This window comes from Rhinopithecus bieti, unplaced genomic scaffold, assembly GCF_001698545.2.
Source record: "Rhinopithecus bieti isolate Rb0 unplaced genomic scaffold, ASM169854v2 scaffold_11515, whole genome shotgun sequence".
NCBI lineage: Eukaryota > Metazoa > Chordata > Mammalia > Primates > Cercopithecidae > Rhinopithecus > Rhinopithecus bieti.
The window spans coordinates 109,580-129,540 of NW_016806755.1; the positions used below are offsets into that span (position 1 = coordinate 109,580).

At 37.8% G+C, this 19,961-nt stretch overlaps 1 protein-coding gene across 14 annotated transcripts in view; it reads left to right on the plus strand.

Annotated features, from left to right (window-relative positions):
- The window catches only part of SHLD2 (shieldin complex subunit 2), an 84,636-nt gene that overhangs the window by 55,971 nt on the left and 8,704 nt on the right, over window positions 1-19,961 (plus strand). For 11 of the 14 annotated variants that reach the window (XM_017877516.1, XM_017877513.1, XM_017877517.1 and 8 more), the window contains 5 exons: window positions 2,114-2,221; window positions 7,536-7,730; window positions 7,898-8,032; window positions 13,135-13,341; window positions 17,003-17,231. In XM_017877516.1, the coding sequence (XP_017733005.1) occupies window positions 2,114-2,221; window positions 7,536-7,730; window positions 7,898-8,032; window positions 13,135-13,341; window positions 17,003-17,231 (874 nt within the window). The remainder of the gene's footprint in view (window positions 1-2,113; window positions 2,222-7,535; window positions 7,731-7,897; window positions 8,033-13,134; window positions 13,342-17,002; window positions 17,232-19,961) is intronic. The other 3 variants (XR_001886662.1, XM_017877521.1, XM_017877519.1) reach the window with 2 other exon arrangements.

A 19,961-nucleotide genomic window follows, 5' to 3' on the forward strand; every position in this document is an offset into this window, starting at 1 on the left:
CATACCTGCACTGGACTGCTTACTAACATTTAGCAGATAACACCGACCCTACAGACCCTGAGAATGGACCGTCGGTGCCAGCCCAGCCTTCCAAAAAGCTTAGGACTTACTCAGGCACTAGCCAGGCAAAGTAACATGACATTCTGCTTCACATTCTCACTGTTTTTTGTTTTGTTTTGTTTTTGTTTTTGAGATGAAGTCTTGGTCTGTCGCCCAGGCTGGAGTGCAGTGGCGTGATCTCAGCTCAGTGCAACCTCTGCCTCCCAGGTTCAAGCGATTCTCCTACCTCAGCCTCCCGAGTAGGTGGGGCTACAGGAGCCCGTCACCACGTCTGACTAATTTTTGTATTTTTAGTAGAGACAGGGTTTCACCATGTTGGCCGAGCTGGTCTCGAACTCCTGACCTTGTGATCCGCCCACCTCGGCCTCCCGAAGTTCTGGGATTACAGGTGTGAGCCACCACACCCGGCTCAAACTGAAAAATTTTAAGTAACAGATGTATTTCAGATCTTATTGAATACCAACACAGTAGACAGTTTGCTATTATACTTCTAGCAATAGAATGAAGAGATGCCAAAAATAAGGATTACCTAAGGGAGACTACTGACTAGAATTAGATGAAGACAGGGGACTTACCATTGGGAAACAACAGTGTTTAAAGGACAAACAGAATAAGAACTAGGAGCTAGGGCATGTCAGTGAGAGGGCAGGAAGGAGCCAGGAGGCCAGGGCAGGCTACCCATCCCCTCCATGCACTGCTAGTGATTACCATGTGACTAATCCAACATTGGCTTCAGAGTCCTAGCTTTCAGAACGCTCTCCTTGAAATTTCTCATCTGTTCCTTTTTTCTGAAGAACATGCATCCTGAATGTTGGATCATGAAAAGTCTTGAATGCTGTACTAGCTCTTCCTGGCTAGGCAGTGGGGAGCCACTGTTTTTCAGTAAGTCACCTGAACTCATTAATGCTGTGCTGTGTCACTCGTCTGAACTCATTAATGCTCTGATAAATGACTCATTAGCATTGTAAGAAATGAGTTGCAGAGGGGACAAGCACCTGTTGGGAGGGAAAGGAATGTGTGATGTAAAACAGTAGTAGTGGCAGGGCATGGGCACATTGAAGCAGCAGAGGGGTAGGTGGGGATTTTAGTTTACCTGATTAGCAGCATAGTGTCAACAAATGTGTTGGGCACTGTGAAAGGAAAAGCAGGTTTGGACATTGCTGAGTTTGGGGAGCCAATAGAATATCCAGGTGGGAATTTTCATTAGTCTGTTGTAGATAAAAGGTTCAGAAGCTGAGGAAAGGGTCTGGAATCTACATCTGTAAGTAATCACTTGGAATTTATACATCCTTGGTTTTCTTTCCCATTATCGCTAAATTATTTCGCTATTGTTAATATATGTTTATACCTCTGACACTATATACTGATTAGATCCTGCCTTAGAGATAGCTCCCTTCCCCTCTTTCTCTTTACAGCTCACAAGTTTTGCTCCACCTACAATTGTTTCTACCTGTTGATATGTTTAGTTCTACATGATTCTACTTTATCGGTCTTAGATATACAGCTCTCTCTTTCCAATAGGAAAATGTTCCCTACCTCCAAAGTCTTTCACTTTTAACTTCCATGGAAGATAATTATCATGGTATTTAGGGAAAAATAATCAAGTGTGTTAAGAATGCCTTATATTATATTCAGATATATTTATAGTAGAAGGGACCAGTCCATACCGAATATTATTACTCTCCTAGGCACTACTGCTTTGGAACCACTACTTTGCCTTCTGGTCCTAAGAAAATTATTTTTAATTTGTCAGAAATATACATGATAACATTTGCCTTATGTAAACAAAAACTGTTAAACTTTTTTTATATAGAGCAGTGGTCTTCTATACTGATATCGTTTGAATATAAAGAAACAATTTTGTTAATTTACCTAGATTGACATTTCAGATTTGCTGTTTTGTCATTTCATGCCTTCAGGCAGATTATTTAACCTATTTGATCTCTAGTTTCCTGGTATATGGGAGGCATGCATAATATTTTGCTGTGATTGGTAAGTTAACCATATTGTAAAGGAATTTATGGCAAAATCAGAATATTTTTTCTCTCTCTAGATGTTGTTATTCATGAGGACCAATGGGTTGGCGAGACAGTACTACAATCAACATTTAGCAGTCAGTTATTAAATCTTGGGAGTTATTCATCTATTCAGCCTGAAGAATGTAAGACACATTTTAAATGAAATAATATATTAGTGTTTAAAGTATAAAACATACTAGGAAAGATTAGGGTTAAAATGGTTCTTTTACAAAATGTTTTCTAAACAGTTGGAGAGTATTGGTTTCTTTTCATTAGTAAGAATGAAAATAGAATTTTAAGAAATGACCTTGTGCATTGTGAATCACATTTATTTTAAGAAGTATTGAGTCTCATGTTTTGTTTTCTTAGGCAGTCAGTATAGTGGTGGTTCTTCACCTTTTAGGGAGTCAAAGACCTCTTTGAGAATCTTTAGACCATTTCTCCAGAAAACTGGACTTCTGTAGATAGGCACAAAATTTTGCTTATAATTGTAAAGCATTCCATGGACCTCTGATGTTCTTCTGTGGAACTTCTGAGCCTCTGATTAAGAATCCTTGGGGTAATAAAAATGTATTGGTCTCATATTCAGACAGCTGTGATTTAAATCCTTATTCTCCTACTTACCACTGCTAAGAAAAGCTATCTTCCTTCTTTAAACGTCCAGTTTTCTCTTCTTTAAAAGAAGCTGTTTAATGAAGAAACTAGCAGCTATCTCCTTCTCTAGGTAATAAAATTTTTAAAAAAAGAAAGAAAACAAAGTAAGGGAAACAGTATAAACTTGTGGTTATGATCACTGTACTCAGATAGATCAGGATTTGAATCCTGGCCCTCTTATGTCCAGTCTGTCTTTAGGCAAGTTATTTCACTTCACTATACCTCTGTCTCCTTGTCTCTGAAATAGAGATAAGAATACATACATACCTTATAGGGTTGTTATGAATATTAAGTGAGGAAATGAATATAAGATGTTGAACCTGCACATAATGTAGTAGTAACATAGTAATATTAGAGGGAGAAATAATAAGCTAGCAAAATATATTTGATAAAATTCTGAAATATCATATAAGAATATAGCTAGGGAAATATACTGATTATACAAGAAGATAACTGGAATAATAGGAAAGTTATAGGATGTACATGGAAGATAGAGCATGGAATTCCAACTTTTGAATTCTTAAAGAAAGAGCGAGTAGAAGGGAAGAGCAACAATTAGAATAACAAGAACTGTGTTTGGAATGGGCAAGGTTTCATTATATACTAGGGTGGCCCATCAGCAGAAATAAACTCTGACATATTTCATAGACAACTAAGACTTCTTCATCTATCCAATATATATTTGTTATGTGTTGACATTGTTTCAGGCACTGTGCTTACTGTACACTGGGGGTACAATGGTGCCTGTCCTCATGGAGCTTAGGTTCTCATGTGGAAGACAGACCAAAAAAAAAGAATGAAACAGACATATAAGTAAAATATTTACAGGTGATAATGAGTGCTGTGCAGGAAACTAACAAAGGGCTAAGAGACAGAATGCCATGGTTCTAGTTGAGAAGAGTTGATTATGGAGTAGAATCAGGGTTAGGAAGTTATTACAGTAGCTGAAGTTGAGAGATGATGGGAGGCCAGTGGAGCTAAAGAGTTGAGATATATTTGTAAATAGAGTTAATAGGATTTTCTGATAACGTGGATCTGGGAATGAGGGAAGAGGGACAGTCTACTGCTACTTGATTACAGGTTTAAGTAACTAGGTAGCCATTATTGGGAAAGACTGAGAGGGAACTGGTTTATGGGAAAACGGCTATGTTTCAAGGCATGTTAAGTTTTAGGTATCTTTGAGATATTCAAGTGGAGATGTTGTATAAGAACTGGAAACAAAGTTCAGTACTCAGAAGACAAGTTTAAAATTAAGAGGCAAATTTTAGAGTTATTAGCATACAGATAATATTTTTTTAAAAACTTTTAAATTTGAAATATTATCTGTGAAATTGTAGAATCACAAGGTATTGCAAAAATAATACATAAAGTCCCATGAACTCTTCATCTAGCTTCTCCCAGTGGTGACATCTTATATAACTTTAGTACAATATCAACAACAGGAAATCAACATTTGTATAATACTGTTAACTAGTAATATATTAGGATACTTTCCCTTTCAGTATCAATAAATATAGTATCAGCCTGGCCCAGTGGCTTATGCCTGTAATCCCAGCACTCTGGGTGGCTGAGGCAGGTCCTGGAGCTCGACACTAGCTTGGATGATATGGTGAAACCTCATCTCTACTAAAAATACGGAAAAATTAGCCAGGTGTAGTGGTGCACACCTATAGTTCCAGCTACTGGGGAGGCTTAAGTGGAAAAGAAAGTCAAGGCTGCAGTGAGCCATGATTGTACCACAGCACTTCAGCCTGGGTGACTGGAGTCAGACCTTGTCTCAAAAAATTTTTTTTCTTAAATAAATAAATATAGCATCAATACAGCATTATAATTACAATATGATTAATACTATAGCAATAAAATAGATACACTTAGTCCTAATGCCAGTGTCTTATTTAATAGAAAAGCACTCGAGGCATTGTCATTAAAACCAGGAAAAAAATAAGGATGTCCACTATCTCTGCAACTATTCATTTTGTACTAGAATTATCAGCCAATGCACTTAGACAAGAAGAGGCATCTGGCCTGGCGTGGCGGCTCACGCCTGTAATCCCAGCACTTTGGGAGGCCAAGGTGGGCGGATCACTTGAGGCCAGGAGTTCGAGACCAGCCTGGCCAACATGGCGAAAACCCTGTCTATACTAAAAAGATGAAAAATTAGCCAGGTGTGATGGTACATGCCTGTGGTCCCAGCTACTCAGGAGGCTGAGGCATGAGAATTGCCTAAACCTGGGAGGCGGAGGTTGCAGTGAGCACCACTATATTGAACTGCAGTCTGAGCGACAGAGCAAGATTCTAAGAAAGAAAGAAGAGGCATCTGAATGGATAAAGAAGAATGGAAATTATCTCTATTTACAAATGCCCTGATAACATACCTGAAAACTCCAGGGGATCAAAGTTAAAATAAATTTAAATAATAAGAGAATTCAGTGATATAACAGGATGCAAAATTAATGTTAAAAAATATCATTAGGCCAGGCACAGTGGTTCACGCCTGTAATCCTAGCACTTTGGGAGGCCGAGGTGGGTGGATCATGAAGTCAGGAGATCAAGACCATCCTGGCTACACAGGTGAATCCCTGTCTCTACTAAAAATATAAAAAATTAGCCGGGCATAGTGCTGGGTGCCTATAGTCCGAGCTACTCAGGAGGCTGAGGTAGGAGAATGGCGTGAACCCGGGAGGCGGAGCTTGCAGTGAGCCGAGACCACACCACTGCACTCCAGCCTGGGTGACAGAACAAGACTCCGTCTCAAAAAAAAAAAAAATTATTAGGCTGAGTGCAGTGGCTCACGTCTATAATTCCAGCACTTTGGGAGGTAAAAGTGGGTGGGCAACTTGAGCCCAGGAATTCAAGACCAGCCTAGGCTACAAAAAAAAGAAAAGAAAAGAAAAAGAAAAAAAAGCTGGGTATGGTGGCACGCACCTGTGGTCCCAGCTATTTGGGAGGCTGAGGTAAAAGGATTGCTTGAGGCCAGGCTGGGGGATGAGGTTGCAGTGAGCTGTGATTGCACCACTGTACTCCAGCCTGGGCAACAGAGCAAGGCCCTGTCTCAAAAAAATAATAATAATAGTAATTAGACTTAATATACACAAATAATAAACAGAGGGCATAATGATAGTGAAAAACTCATTACTATAGTAATAAAGAAGAGAGTTTAAAATACAAAAAAAAATACAGTTAACAAGAAATATGCAAAGCCTATATAAGGAAGAAATTTAAATACTCCAGAAAGAAATGAAGACATAAATAAAATGGAAAGAAATTCCCTGTTCTTGGATAGGATGACTCAACATCATAATGATGTCAGTTTTTCGTAAGTTAATATAAATGTAAATTCAGTGTAGTTCCAATGAAAATATCAACAAGCTATGTTGTGGCATATAAAAGTCAATACTAAAGCTCATATGGGAAAACAGACTCGCAAGAATAGCTAGGAAAAGACTGACAAAGGAAAACTACAGAGGAGGGGAACTAGCTTTACCAGATGTTAAAACATACAATAAAGCCTCTGTAATTAAAACAGTGAAGTACTGATGCATGAATAGACAAATAGACCAGTGGAATAGAGTAAGAAGATTGGAATTAGACCCAGCAATTTAATATATGACAAAGATAGTATCTGAAATCAGTGAGATAAAGGCTAACTCCTTAATAAATGGTGCTGAGACAACTGGGTAGCCATTTGGAAAAAAGGGAAATTGGACACATATCTCACAACAAACAGTAATAAACACCATATGGATTAATAATCTAAATGTAAAAAATAAAATCATGCAACAATGAGAAGGAAACCTGAATGAATCTTCTGTAATCTTGGTATAGGGAAAGGCTTTTTCTTAATATTACTCAGAATCCAGGGGCAGTAGAAGACAAGACTGATACATTTTACTATAGAAAAATAAATTTTGCATGACCAAAACGCCATAAACAAAGTCAAAAGACAACTGACAAACTTGGAGAAAATATTTGCAACATATAACAAAAAGCTAATATCCCTAATATATAAAGAACTTTTAAACCTTGAGTGACAAAGGCTGGGTGTGCTCGTTGACACCTGTAATCATAGCATTTGGAAGGCTGAGGTGGAAGAATCACTTGAGCTCAGGAGTTTGAGACCAGCCTGGGCCACATAGTGAGACCCTATCTCTACAAAAGATCAAAAAATTAGCCAGGTGTGGTGGTGCATGCCTATGGTCCCAGCTACATAGGAGGCTGAGGCAGGAGGATTGCTTGCGCCCAGGAGATCGAGGCTACAGTGAGCTGTATTCATGCCACTGCACTCTAGCCTGGAAAAAGGGAAAATGCAAAAAAGAGATGAACAGTCGATTTTCAAAAAAAGATATAAAAACGGCTATCAAATATAACTTATCATTAGAGAAATTCAAATTAAACTACATGGAGATAACATTTCTCACCTATCAGATTGGCAAAATTAAAAAAAAGCACATTCTCTTCTTTAAAAGAAGCTGTTATAGGGTGGTGGAATCAAAAAAGAACAGAAATTTTGTGTTTGGTTAATTGATAGAAAAATGATATTATTAACAAAGTAGAGAAGTATGGGAACAGCACAAGTTTCTTGGGGATAGTAAATAATTCCATTTCCATTGATTAAAAATATCAAGTTTATTTTTGCATCGAAACTGATTCAAGACATAGCTATTGTACATGTTTTAGAGAAAACAAAACTATAATTTATATCTAATCATACTTTATAACATAAAATACAGTTCTAAAAAATATTATTTGTCAAGAAAAATATAATGTTGCCATATTTTGTCTGTATGTATTTTTTTTCCTTAGATTCCAGTGTAGTTAGTGATGTTGTACTTCAAGACTTACTGGCATATGTGTCCTCAAAACATTCCTACCTCAGAGATCTTCCTCCGAGGCAGCCTCAGAGGGTGAACAGTATAGACTTTGTAGAATTGGAGCACCTTCAGCCTGATGTATTAGTCCACGCAGTACTAAGAGTTGTTGATTTCACTGTACTGACAGGTAAACATTTTGACTGCTTCCTTAATTTTAGATTATGAAAAAATTAAGATATAAGACCATCTTAGTGTACCATTTGGTTATCACTATATATGTATCATCAGCTATTAAAGTATGGTATCACATGTGATAGAGTAATGTCATCTAAGATACTCATTTTCCTTTTCCAGAGGCAGTATACAGTTATAGAGGACAGAAGCAGAAAAAAGTTATGTTAACAGTGGAACAGGCCCAAGATCAACATTATGTGCTTGTATTATGGGGTCCTGGAGCAGCCTGGTACCCTCAACTTCAAAGGAAAAAAGGTAAATACACCAAAAAGCATTTAACCTATTTATATTTCGGTAAATGATTAATGTTTATGAGCCTGAGATGGAGAAAATCTTGAGAGACTAGACAGCGTTTGAAATACAAGTGATCATGATTGAATATTCTTCTGCAAATTTCTTCTGTTAAAATTTTGTACCTCTTGTAGCAATTCATTTATCTAATAAGTCCTCAATAATTGATGGTGGTGAAATAAAGGCTTAAATTTATTCCAAGATATACTACTTTACCTTTTTAGTGAAGATCTTACCTGCTTCAAATAACATTCTTTAAACATTTAATTCTGGCGAAGCTTCTACAATTTTTTTTCAGCCAAAGTACTCTGATAAATAAACTCTCTGATTATAAGACAGATGTCAGGGGAGTTACCTTAACTCTTTCAAGTCACAATTACTGTTCAATAAATTATTGTGTTTCATATTTTTATTATAGTTGTTTTAAAAGCATGCACTGTTAGCCATCCCTAGAATGTTCAGTGTTAAAATATGACCCATGATTACATTTTTCTTTAAAGCATAAATTATTTCTGGCATATTGAATTAAATGGAATTGATGTTTCATTAAAATAGTATAATATCTTCCCTTTGCTATTGTGAGATCCTTTAGTTTCATTCGTGGCTTATGAGTTATTTTTCCCTGCTAAATTAATTTAGAGATTGATTCAGTATATTATTATTTTTTTACCTGAAAGAGTTAATGCCTCTCCAAACTTCTGCCTTCCAAATAGTTATTTGTAGGTAGGACCTGTCACATTGTCTCTCTTAATCATTAATAGCTATGACTCGGATTTGAGATAAGTCTAACTTTGGACTTTTATGTTAAGATCAAACAGGGACAGATGTTTGTTTGGTTGAGCAAGCTGACAAACATGTATCAGTGATAGACTAACTATGATCATTGACCACCATAGCCTGGCTGAGAACATGAGTCTAGTGCATGCTACACAAGAATGTAGGTCACAGGTATAGTGGAGCCGTAACAAAGCAGATTGCTCCATGTTTAATGTGAATGTTCTTTTAAAACTAATAGTTTTTTGGTTAATAGAAGAGAAATTACAGTTGTCTCTAGGTGATTCGATGGTGTTTAGGTTAGTACTGAAAACATATGAATCCAGGAATTAAGATGTTGTTCTTTGTGCATTCATTCATCCAGCCCCTCTGATTTATAACCATCATTTTAAAGTTTTAATATCTACTTCAATACCTCACGTCAGTCTTTTAAGATAAAATACCAGTTTTGAAGGATTACTTAAGTGATTCTGTTTTCCTGATTTTTCTTTTCTTTTCAAGTGACCAGCCCCATTTCCAAATTCCCAGCAAAGAGAATCTGATTGCCCAGAGTAAATTTGATTCAAAAAACTGTGATCAGGAAGACAGGGTCACACAATACAACTATGAGAGCTTGAGCTTATTTCAGTGGATGGGAAAACAGTTAAGGGAATATTTGTGGTCTGGGTGAATACATAAATATATTTACTATAAAAAATGTCTATGTTCATTAGCTTGGAAAGATATATGTAATGTGTTATTTAGTTTAAAAAGTAGATTATAGGCCAGGTGTGGTGGCTCATCCCTGTTAACTCTGCACTTTGAGAGGCCGAAGTGGGTGGATTGCTTGAGCCCAGGAGTTCAAGTCCTCATCTTAAAAAAAAAAAAAGTGGATTGTAAAACTTCGTGTATAGAAAATATATTATGTTAACATATAATAAATATTTTTTGTTTACATAAGTTAATACATTAAAATTTTCAAGAAAACCCTTTTTGTGTGATAGTATCTCATTTTAATAAAAATGTATCTGTAAATACGTATGTACATTTGAAAATCTGGAAATATGTATGTATACCAAAATGCTAGTAGTGGTTATTTCTGTATAGTAGTATTATGTGTGCTTTAATTTTTTCTTTATACCTTTAGTTTGAATTTTATGTGTGAGCATCTGCATTTACTTTTAAAACTTTTATTACAAAGGCCTTCAAGCATATACAAAAGTAGAGAGAATACTAAGCATAATGAATTTTTTTTTTTCTGAGACAGAGTTTCATTCTTGTCACCCAGGCTGAAGTGTAGTGGCGCGATCTCTGCTCACTGCAACCTCCGCCTCCTGGGTTCAAGTGATTCTCCTGCCTCAGCCTCCCAAGTAGCTGGAATTACAGGCATGTGCCACCACGCCCAGCTTATTTTTGTATTTTTAGTAGAGACGAGGTTTCACCATGTTGACCAGGCTGATCTTGAACTCCAGACCTCAGGTGATTCACCCGCCTCAGCCTCCCAAAGTGCTGGGATTATAGGCATGAGCCAGCCACCGCGCTCGGCCAGTATAATGAACTTAAGTGTCTATTAGCCAGCTTATTAAATAAAACACGGTCAGTCTTGTTTCACCTGTTACCTCCTTCTTTGTCTCTTACGTTAAATATTTTTACAATAAATATATTTATTTTATAGATTAAAAATAAAATGCCAGGAGTGCAGGGCTCAAGCCTGAATGTCCCAGCACTTTGGAGGTCCGAGAACGGCGGACACGAGGTCAGGAATCGAGACCATCCTGGCTAACACAGTGAAACCCCGTCTCACTAAAAAAAAAAATACAAAAACAACCGAGCGAGGGTGGCCGGCGCTGTATCCCAGCCTACTTGTGAGGCTGAGCAGAGAATGGCGGAACCCGCGCAGGAGTGGCAGTGAGCTGAGATCCGGGCACGCACTCCAGCCTGGGAACAGAGCGAGACTCCGTCGCATAAAATAAAAAAAAATAAAAATAAAAAATTAAATTAAATTAAAACCTTGCTTTTTTAAAAGAAAAGAATAGTTCGTTGGAAATCTAGCAACAATTTGAGAAAAATATATTAAATTTAACTTTATGTTTTTTGTGCAGAATATACTTTTAGTACATTCAGAGATTCAATAAGAAAATATGAAACAATGAATAGTAGAAGAAAATATGGCAAAATTATTTGTAATGCCAAAGGTTGGTAGGGAATAAAATCCTGCAACAAAACTAGTTAATACATAAAAACCACCATATACAAATGAAAGCAACCAAAAAAACAGAAAAAAAATTACATTGCAGAAATAATGCATAAGCGAAGACACATATCTAATAGAATAAAGGGGGAAAGGAATGAGTACGCAAGTCCCAAAGAAAAGTAAAAATGGCCAATAAATACATGGAAAAATGTTCTGACAAGTAATTGAAAACACAAAGTAATATGATAGAGATTTTCTTTTAGAAATTGGTAGAGAGATATGGAAAACAGCTACTGTCATCAGCATTGTAAAGCAAACTGCAGAACCTTCTGAGGAACTGACTAATAGAACAAATTGGGACTTTAGCCCATAATGATAGGCTCTAGATTTATCATTAACTATGGTAAAGATGTAGCTGAAACCTAGATTCTATCATCGGATCATGGATAGATAGTAAAAATAAAAAACAACCGATCCCTCAAAATAGAGGGTTGCTGTATCATTTTTAAGATTTTGGTGGTATCGACAAGCATTTATGTAATTTAAAAGCAACGTAGAGTAATACATACATAACAAGACATAATTTGACTTACTAAGTCAAGGCCAGTAAATAAATCCCAAACTGGTGTCTGCTTAAAAGCGTACGTTTATTTAGGGTGTTAGATTATACTGCATAGGTTTAATTTCCTTGGCTCTCTTTAGCTCTTTTTAAGCGGATTTTGTAATAAAGACAAGAAAGCTTATTTAGTGATGGTTTAAGCAGTAACTTGGAACAATACTTTAGTTCTAGCTAGTGACTCTCCTACAGATACGATCATTTTGAGGATTTCCACCAAAAACAAAAACAAAAAAAAAATCTCTAGTGAAAAACTAAGAATATAGTGTAGGAAATAACATATGTCGAAGTAAGGTGGGAACCACTCAAAGACAGCTGATGGAAGAAACATTAAGTGCTAAAAAACCCTCTTGGTTTATTATATATTTTTTTTTGAAGTTGAGATTTACTATACAGAGTACTGATTATTGCAGACCTATGGTACAGTGCTTTAAGAATAGAATTTGTTACGGACGAGTTAAAATAAGGCATTGCGTCTAAATGCTTTGTTCAGACAATAAGGTAACTAAGGTATTGAAATATGACTGAAATATTAGACTTGGGTTCATTTCAGTGTCCTTTCTTTAAACAAAAGAAAACAAAACTTTGCCTATGGATAGATACATGAGAATTGTCTACTCTGTAAAGCAGTTGGTTATGATAAATGATGACCATTCAGGAGGGCAAGGAATCTTTTTTTTTTTTTTTTTTTGAGACTGATTCTTGCTCTGTCCCCTAGGCTGGAGTGCAGTGGCACGATCTCAGCTCACTGCAAGCTCCACCTCCCGGGTTCACGCCATTCTCCTGCCTCAGCCTCCTGAGTAGCTGGGACTACAGGCGCCCACCACCGCGCCTGGCTAATTTTTTGTATTTTTAGTAGAGACGGGATTTCACCGTGGTCTCGATCTCCTGACCTTGTGATCCGCCCACCTCAGCCTCCCAAAGTGCTGGGATTACAGGCGTGAACCACTGCACCCAGCTGAGGGCAAGGAATCTTTAGAAAATATTTTATTAAAATTATCTCTAGCGGCCCGGCATGGAGGCTCATGCCTGTAATGCCAGCACTTTGGGAGGCCGAGGTGGGTGGATCATGAGGTCAGGAGTTCGAGACCAGCCTGACCAACATGGTGAAACCCTGTCTCTACTAAAAATACAAAAATTAGCCGGGAGTGGTGGCACGCGCCTATAATCCCAGCTACTCAGGAGGCTGAGGCAGAATTGCTTAAACCTGGGAGGTGGAGGTTTCAGTGAGCCAGGATCGCACCACTGCTCTCCAGCCTGGGCAACAGAGCGAGACTCTGTCTCGGAAAAAATAATACTAACAATAATAATGATAATAATCTCTAGCATGCTTCTGTTGTCTTAATGCACCATTCATATTTTATCTCTTTTTACCCAAACTCTTTAGTGATAAAAGATTAGTATTCAGCTGACTTAATCAGATCAATCTATTTCATCTGATACTAAGCCTAGGGTTTTTTTTTTTTTCCTTTTGCTGACTTTTGTTTTACTGTTTTGTTTAAGGTTATATTTGGGAATTTAAATATCTTTTTGTTCAGCGCAATTACACATTAGAAAACCTAGAGTTGCATACAACGCCTTGGTCATCCTGTGAGTGCTTGTTTGATGATGATATAAGGGCAATTACATTTAAAGCAAAATTTCAAAAAAGTACACCCTCCTTTGTGAAGATATCAGACTTAGCAACCCACCTAGAGGATAAGTGTTCAGGTAAGATCTTTATATACATAAATTCTGCTATTTTTATTTCTTTTGAAATAGGGTCTTGCTCTGTTGCCCAGGCTGGAATACAGTGGTGTGAACACAGCTCACTGCAGCCTCCACCTCCCAGGTTTAAGTGATTCTCCCACCTCAGCCTTTCGAGTAGCTGAGGAGGGAAGGGAAGGCTAGTGCATACCATCAGTGCACACCACCACACCCAACTATTTATTTATTTATTTATTTTGGTAGAGACAGAGTCTCCCTATGTTGCCCAGTCTGGTCTCAAACTCCTGGACTCAAGTGATCCTCTTGCCTTGGCCTCCCAAAGTGCTGGGATTACAGGCATGAGCCACCACACCCAGCCCACTGCTAGTTTTAATATAAGCAAAAAGGATACCACTTGTGGTAAAAATGTATAATTCTACATAAAAGTGAAATATAAATCTTTGCAAATATCTGAACTAGATTCTAGTGGCTTTAGGAACTATGTGCCAGGAACCAGGGACAAAGAACAAATACCTACTTTTTATTATATGACAAGGTGGGACCATAAATTCAGTTCCTTACTTTATCTTGGCCAAATGCCAGATTAAAATTTTAACTAGTTGGGTTAATTCACATATGTGTGTAAATATGTTTTCCAATATATGATTGAAGGTTAGCGTTGTTATATCATAAAACTATGCTAAGGAGGATACAGGCAGAAAACAAAAAAGACAACACCTCTCAAAAAACCCAACTTATAATTGGATACAGAGATTTCATTCTCAGAGAAGAACTTCTTATTCCTAGTTCTACACTGAAACATTTACTAATACCAGCAGATAATTTAAATTAATAATATTTCTGGAAGATAAACAGATGATAGAAAATTTACAAGCTTTTATACTATAAAATTTTCATACCATTTTCAAAAATGGAAGTTGCTTTATGGACATAAAAGACTCTAGATTTATACTAACTGGTAAAATCTTGGTAATGTTATAGTATCATGTAAGTTCCTAAGCCAGTTTTATATTCATGTGCCCCTCCAGTGCTCTGCTTCTCAAACTCCAGACACAGAGGTGGTCACCACAGGAAGGAATGCCAGACACAGTTGAGGGGCTACATTACTTTGCAGAGACGTTTAGTTTGGTGCCATGGAGAAGTCAACTCTGTTACTTACTGCTTACACAAAGCAGTTATCTGCTGGGATTGAAATCCTAGAATTAGGTTTAAAAATAAAAATAAACAACATCATGGACAACAACAAAATAGGTGGCCACCGCACTGATGATGAAAGATTCTGAGGATATAGCCCCACTTGTTTGAGGATGCAGTCAGAAATTGTGCATGTTCTTGGAAATCCTGGAGGTGTGCTCCTCATTGAGAAGCCATGCCAAAACTGTGCCATTCAAATCAGTCCTTCAGAGGCTTTGTTCACAGAGGCCCTTTTAGCCTTTTTCATTCTCTTTATGTTCAGCTATGAGGGCTGAATTCATAGTTTCTGTCATAGTGTATGTGTTTTAAGACAAAATAGAGAGAGAATATGAAAACACAAGCAACTTTTCCCTAACCTATTTTATAGTTACATAAAAGGAGAAAGAGAGATCAGCATCAGAGCATTTCCTAGAAGGATCTGCTTGCACAACAAAAGCCAGAGGGAGATGAGGCTAGGCCTGAGTCCTTGTAAAGAAATGAAGATGCTTACCCAGTACCTCATCTTACTGCCAGCAGAATTTCAGTGCTCAGCAGGAGTGATCCCCTTGAAAGCAAAGTCCACATTCAACATGACCTTTTAATTCTTTTCAAGAGGCATATGAATTAACAAAATGATAGGATTATGTGAACATTCTTTTAAAATTATTGAGTTATTAAGAATTGAATTATTAAGAATTTTTTAGGCTGGGCGGGGTGGCTCATGCCTGTAATTCCAGCACTGTGGGAGGCCGAGGTGGGTGGATCATTTGAGGTCAGGAGTTCGAGACCAGCCCGGCCAACATGGTGAAACCCTGCCTCTACTAAAAATACAAAAATTAGCCAGGCATGATGGTGGGTGCCTGTAGTCCCAGCTGCTTGGGAGACTGAGGCAGGAAAATTGCTTGAACACAGGAGGCGGAGCTTGCAGTGAGCCGAGATTGCGCCACTGCGCTCCAGACTGAGCGACAGAGCAAGACTCTGTCTCAAAAAAAAAAAAAAAACACTTTTTGAGTGGAGGGAGGAGAGTAAGGGTTGAAAAGCTAACTGTTGGGTACTCTGCTTACTACAGAAGACTCTACTTGGGTGACGATATGCCCGTGTAACAAACCATGCACATCTACTCCGTGAATCTAAAATAAAAATTGAAATTTTTTTTACATGATTTTTTAGGTCAGACACATTGGCTCAAGCCTGTAATCCCAGCACTCTGGGAGGCCAAGAAGAGTGGATCACTTGAGCCCAGGAGTTAGAGACCAGCCTGGGCAACATGGCAAATCCCCATCTCCACAAAAAGTACAAAAATTAGCCAGTTGTGGTGGTATGTGCCTGTAGTCCCAGCTACTCAGGAAGCTGAGGTGGGAGGATCGCTTGTGCCCAGGGAGGTTGAGACTGCAGTGAGTCAAGATTGCACCACTGCACTCTAGCCTGGATGACAGAGTGAGACTGTCTCAAAACAAAACAAAATGTTGTAGTAATTTAACATGTCTTTGGAAAAATGTGGTATTGAATCTTCTACAGCTTGTTACGTATTTGATCGCTATGCACTCCTGCTAACTTATGTAGGGATATGTGATATAATTGGAAGAGATGATGAAACTATCTTTGGGCATTGAAAGACTAAAGCAAATGAAGTTAAGAACGAAAGACTCATCATTAACTGAACTCTGAAAGAGATAACCAGAAAACAGTAGGACACCAGAGTGATTAGTTCTTGACCTGGAGTATTCTTACTTCTGAGAGGATGAAGAAGAACAAATTTGAAGGCTTAAGGCTTAAAGAAGCCTTTAAATTGACTATGGAGAAAGGGAGAATAATGCTCAGAAAAACGACCTCACCGGTACACAGTAAGACAAAAGTAAATAAGGAAAAAATAATGTCTCGGGGATAGTAGATGTTCAGTATTTGTTTACTGGTGAATGGATGAGCCATTAGCAGTGAATTATGAATATGCTTGAGGTTTCTCATGAGTCACCTGAGAAACGATTAATAAATGAGAACTTTTTATAACCTACACCCAGAGTATATAGATGATAATGGTGAGCGGGAAGTTGGAAAAAAGTTTAAAAGAGGACAGGCTATTGATAGTTTTGGGTAGAGAGAAGAAGAAAAGTTCACCTCCTATTTGGCTTTTGACTATGATCAATTAAAAAGAAGACAGGGCAAGGAGAGAGGGCATGTTAGCTAGTTTCAAGTAGTCGAAGGGATTTCTTCTAAAGGAGGTATTGAACTTAAACGTTGCCTGATTCCAGAGGATGGGGAGGAAGGAAACACCACATGTTCAGTCAAATTAGCCAAGTAAACCTGCTCTCAGTTGCAGCCAGACCCCCTGCCTTTAGATTCTGGGAAAATAGTAAAGAAGACCAAGAACAAGACTTCCATGTATCCTTTTACTACAAGTGACTGTAAATCAACTATAAAATTAGCCATGTTTATAAATTAAAGTTATAATTTTGGCCCAATAATTTATAATATATCTGTTTGTCCTTTATAGGAGTGATTCAAATTAAAGCCCAGATTTCAGAGCTGGCATTTCCTATTACAGAAACTCAGAAGATAGCTCTAAATGCTCACAGTTCTCTGAAGAGTATTTTCTCTTCTCTTCCCAACATTGTGTATACTGGCTGCGCAAAATGTGGATTGGAACTAGAAACAGATGAGAACAGGATCTATAAACAGTGTTTTAGCTGCTTGCCATTTACTATGAAGAAAATATACTATAGGTAAGGCAACTAAGCAAGCCAATTTGATGGAAAATAATTATTATAGATCTGGAAGAATTAGTCTGTAAACCCTTACTTTCTAAAAAGAATTAACTAGAGCTAGTCGAAGAGAATAAAATTTTCCCTGAGTGATAGATAGCTATGGAAGCAAAAATTTCCCAGGAATCGTTACAGGAATTTCTTAAAGCAGTAATTGGGAGATTTTAGTGTCTTCAAACAGCTGTACCAAAGAAACATTTTCCTTGGTTTACTTTTTAACCAAAGTCTAAATGGCTCATAAAGAACTCATTTTCCTACCTTAACATATAATTAGAATTTAAAGGCTAAAAGTATCATATGATCTCGCCTCTGAGTTGTTGTGGAAGCTAGTAAGACATTTAACCTATTTTCCCACCTTTACCTTAGAAACTGAAGCTAGCAAATAAATGTTGTATGGTGCAACTGCTAACCAACTCAGCGAAAAACACATTGTTTTTTGAATAATAGGTAGTCAAAAGCTCAGATATTTTTCTTTTTACTGTATAAATTACATGTGCTTACAAAATAGCACTCAGTGTTTTATGCTCCTTCTAACTATTTCTAAATATTGTAGTCTCTAAAAACTAAATGCAGATATATTCCACATGTTATCATGGCATACTTCAAGAAAAGTTATAGAAGCTTAATTTGTAAACCTTATTTCTCTTTACAGATATTATGTTTGTTATAAATAAGTGAATGAATTTTGCTATTACTGTGACAGTTGCTTTTGTGGAAAAGAAGATTGAATTAGGATGCATGGTAGGCTGGGTGTGGTGGCTCACACCTGTAATCCCAGCACTTTGGGAGGCCAGGGTGGACGGATTGCTTGAGCCCAGGGGTTCAAGACCAGCCTGGGAAACATAGGGAAACCCCATCTCTACCACACACACAAAAAAAGGGCATGGTGACATAGGCCTGTAGTCCCAGCTACTTGGGAGGCTGAGGTAGGAGGATTGTTTGAGCCCAGGAGATTGACTGTTACAGTGAGCTATGTTTGCACCACTGCACTCCAGCTTGGGCAACAGAGTGAGACCCTGTCTCAAAATCAAAACAAAAAATGCATGGGATGTTACAAACAACATTGATTTATTGATAGTTAAGGCCCCTAAAAAGTACATATAGGTGACTTATTTATATCATTCCAAATGTGTCTATTCAGTATAAGCATTTATTGGACAAAAATGTTGCTCAGTACTATTCCTTATGGGGAGGAGGGCCTTTGATTCTTTAGTTTACAAAATGACTGTTCAAGAGAAGGACTTCACAGATCAGTATCACCTGATTATGGCATAACTAGTATGAGGTATGTAAGATCTCTTCCTAAACTATACCACATTAAGGATGTAGTGCTAGTTTGTTGTCTTGCTGGAATGTTGAATGGTCATGTTAAGGCAATAATTATTATTTTTTATTTATTTAAAAGCCTTTTTTAATTTTTAATTTTTTTTTTTTGAGACAGAGTTTTGCTGTTGTTGCCCAGGCTAGAGTGCAGTAGTGCGATCTCAGCTCACTGCAACTTCTGCCTGCCAGGTTCAAGCGATTCTTCTGTCTCAGCTTCCCGATTAGCTGGGATTACAGGCATGTGCCACCACGCCCAGCTAATTTTATATTTTTATAGAGACAGGGTTTCTCCATGTTGGTCAGGCTGGTCTTGAACTCCCGACCTCAGGTAATCCACCTGCCTTGCCCTCCCAAAGTGCTGGAATTACAGGCGTGAGCCACCACGCCCAGCCTATAAAAGCCTTTAAATTGTTTAGTCCAGATTATGTGGTTTCCTTGAAAAGAAAATATTGAAATTAACAAACTCCCTTCAAGGTATCAAGTATATGACTCCAAAATCATCTACATAAATCAATCAGCAAACTGAGTAAGAGAAAACTCTCAATGATTATTCATTAAGACTCAGTCAAATATTTATTAGGAATCCACGTATGTTCACATATCACATATGTACTATGGATGTTATACTGGTTGATCTAAGTAGACTTATTGTGCCCAAGAAGCTTGGTAGTCCGTTTAAGAAACACTTAATCGGCTGGGCGCAGTGGCTCACGCCTGTAATCCCAGCACTCTGGGAGGCCAAGGCAGCTGGATCACGAGGTCAGGAGATCGAGACCATCCTGGCTAATACGGTGAAACCCTGTCTCTACTAAAAATACAAAAAATTTAGCCGGGCTTGGTGGCGGGCACCTGTAGTCCCAGCTACTCAGGAGGCTGAGGCAGGAGAATGGCATGAACCCGAGAGGTGGAGCTTACCATGAGCCACGATCACACCACTGCACTCCAGCCTGGGCGACAGAGTGAGACTCCGTCTCAAAAAAAAAAAAGAAACATTTAACGAACATTTGTGTGACATAACAGTCCCAAATTGTGAGTGGGTTGGTCATATTCTACATTGGTTGTAACTTGGAGCTGATTTTCCAATGGAAGCAACATTAGATATTGCATTGGAGTCTCATACGAGGCCACAGACGTTTATTAAATTTACATGTAGATAGCATAATTCCTGATCTTCAAGCTATCATAAAACTCAAATACCATTTTTAACAATGTTTCTACAGAATATTCAGATTTACAGTTTTGGAATACAAGAAATACATTTATTTTTCTGTACTAGAAGCCAGAAAACCCAGCAGGTCAAACCACAATTAAGGCTCCTATTTAGGCAGCACTAGGAAACGTTTGGGTCTCTCAAGAGGTTGTAGCCAA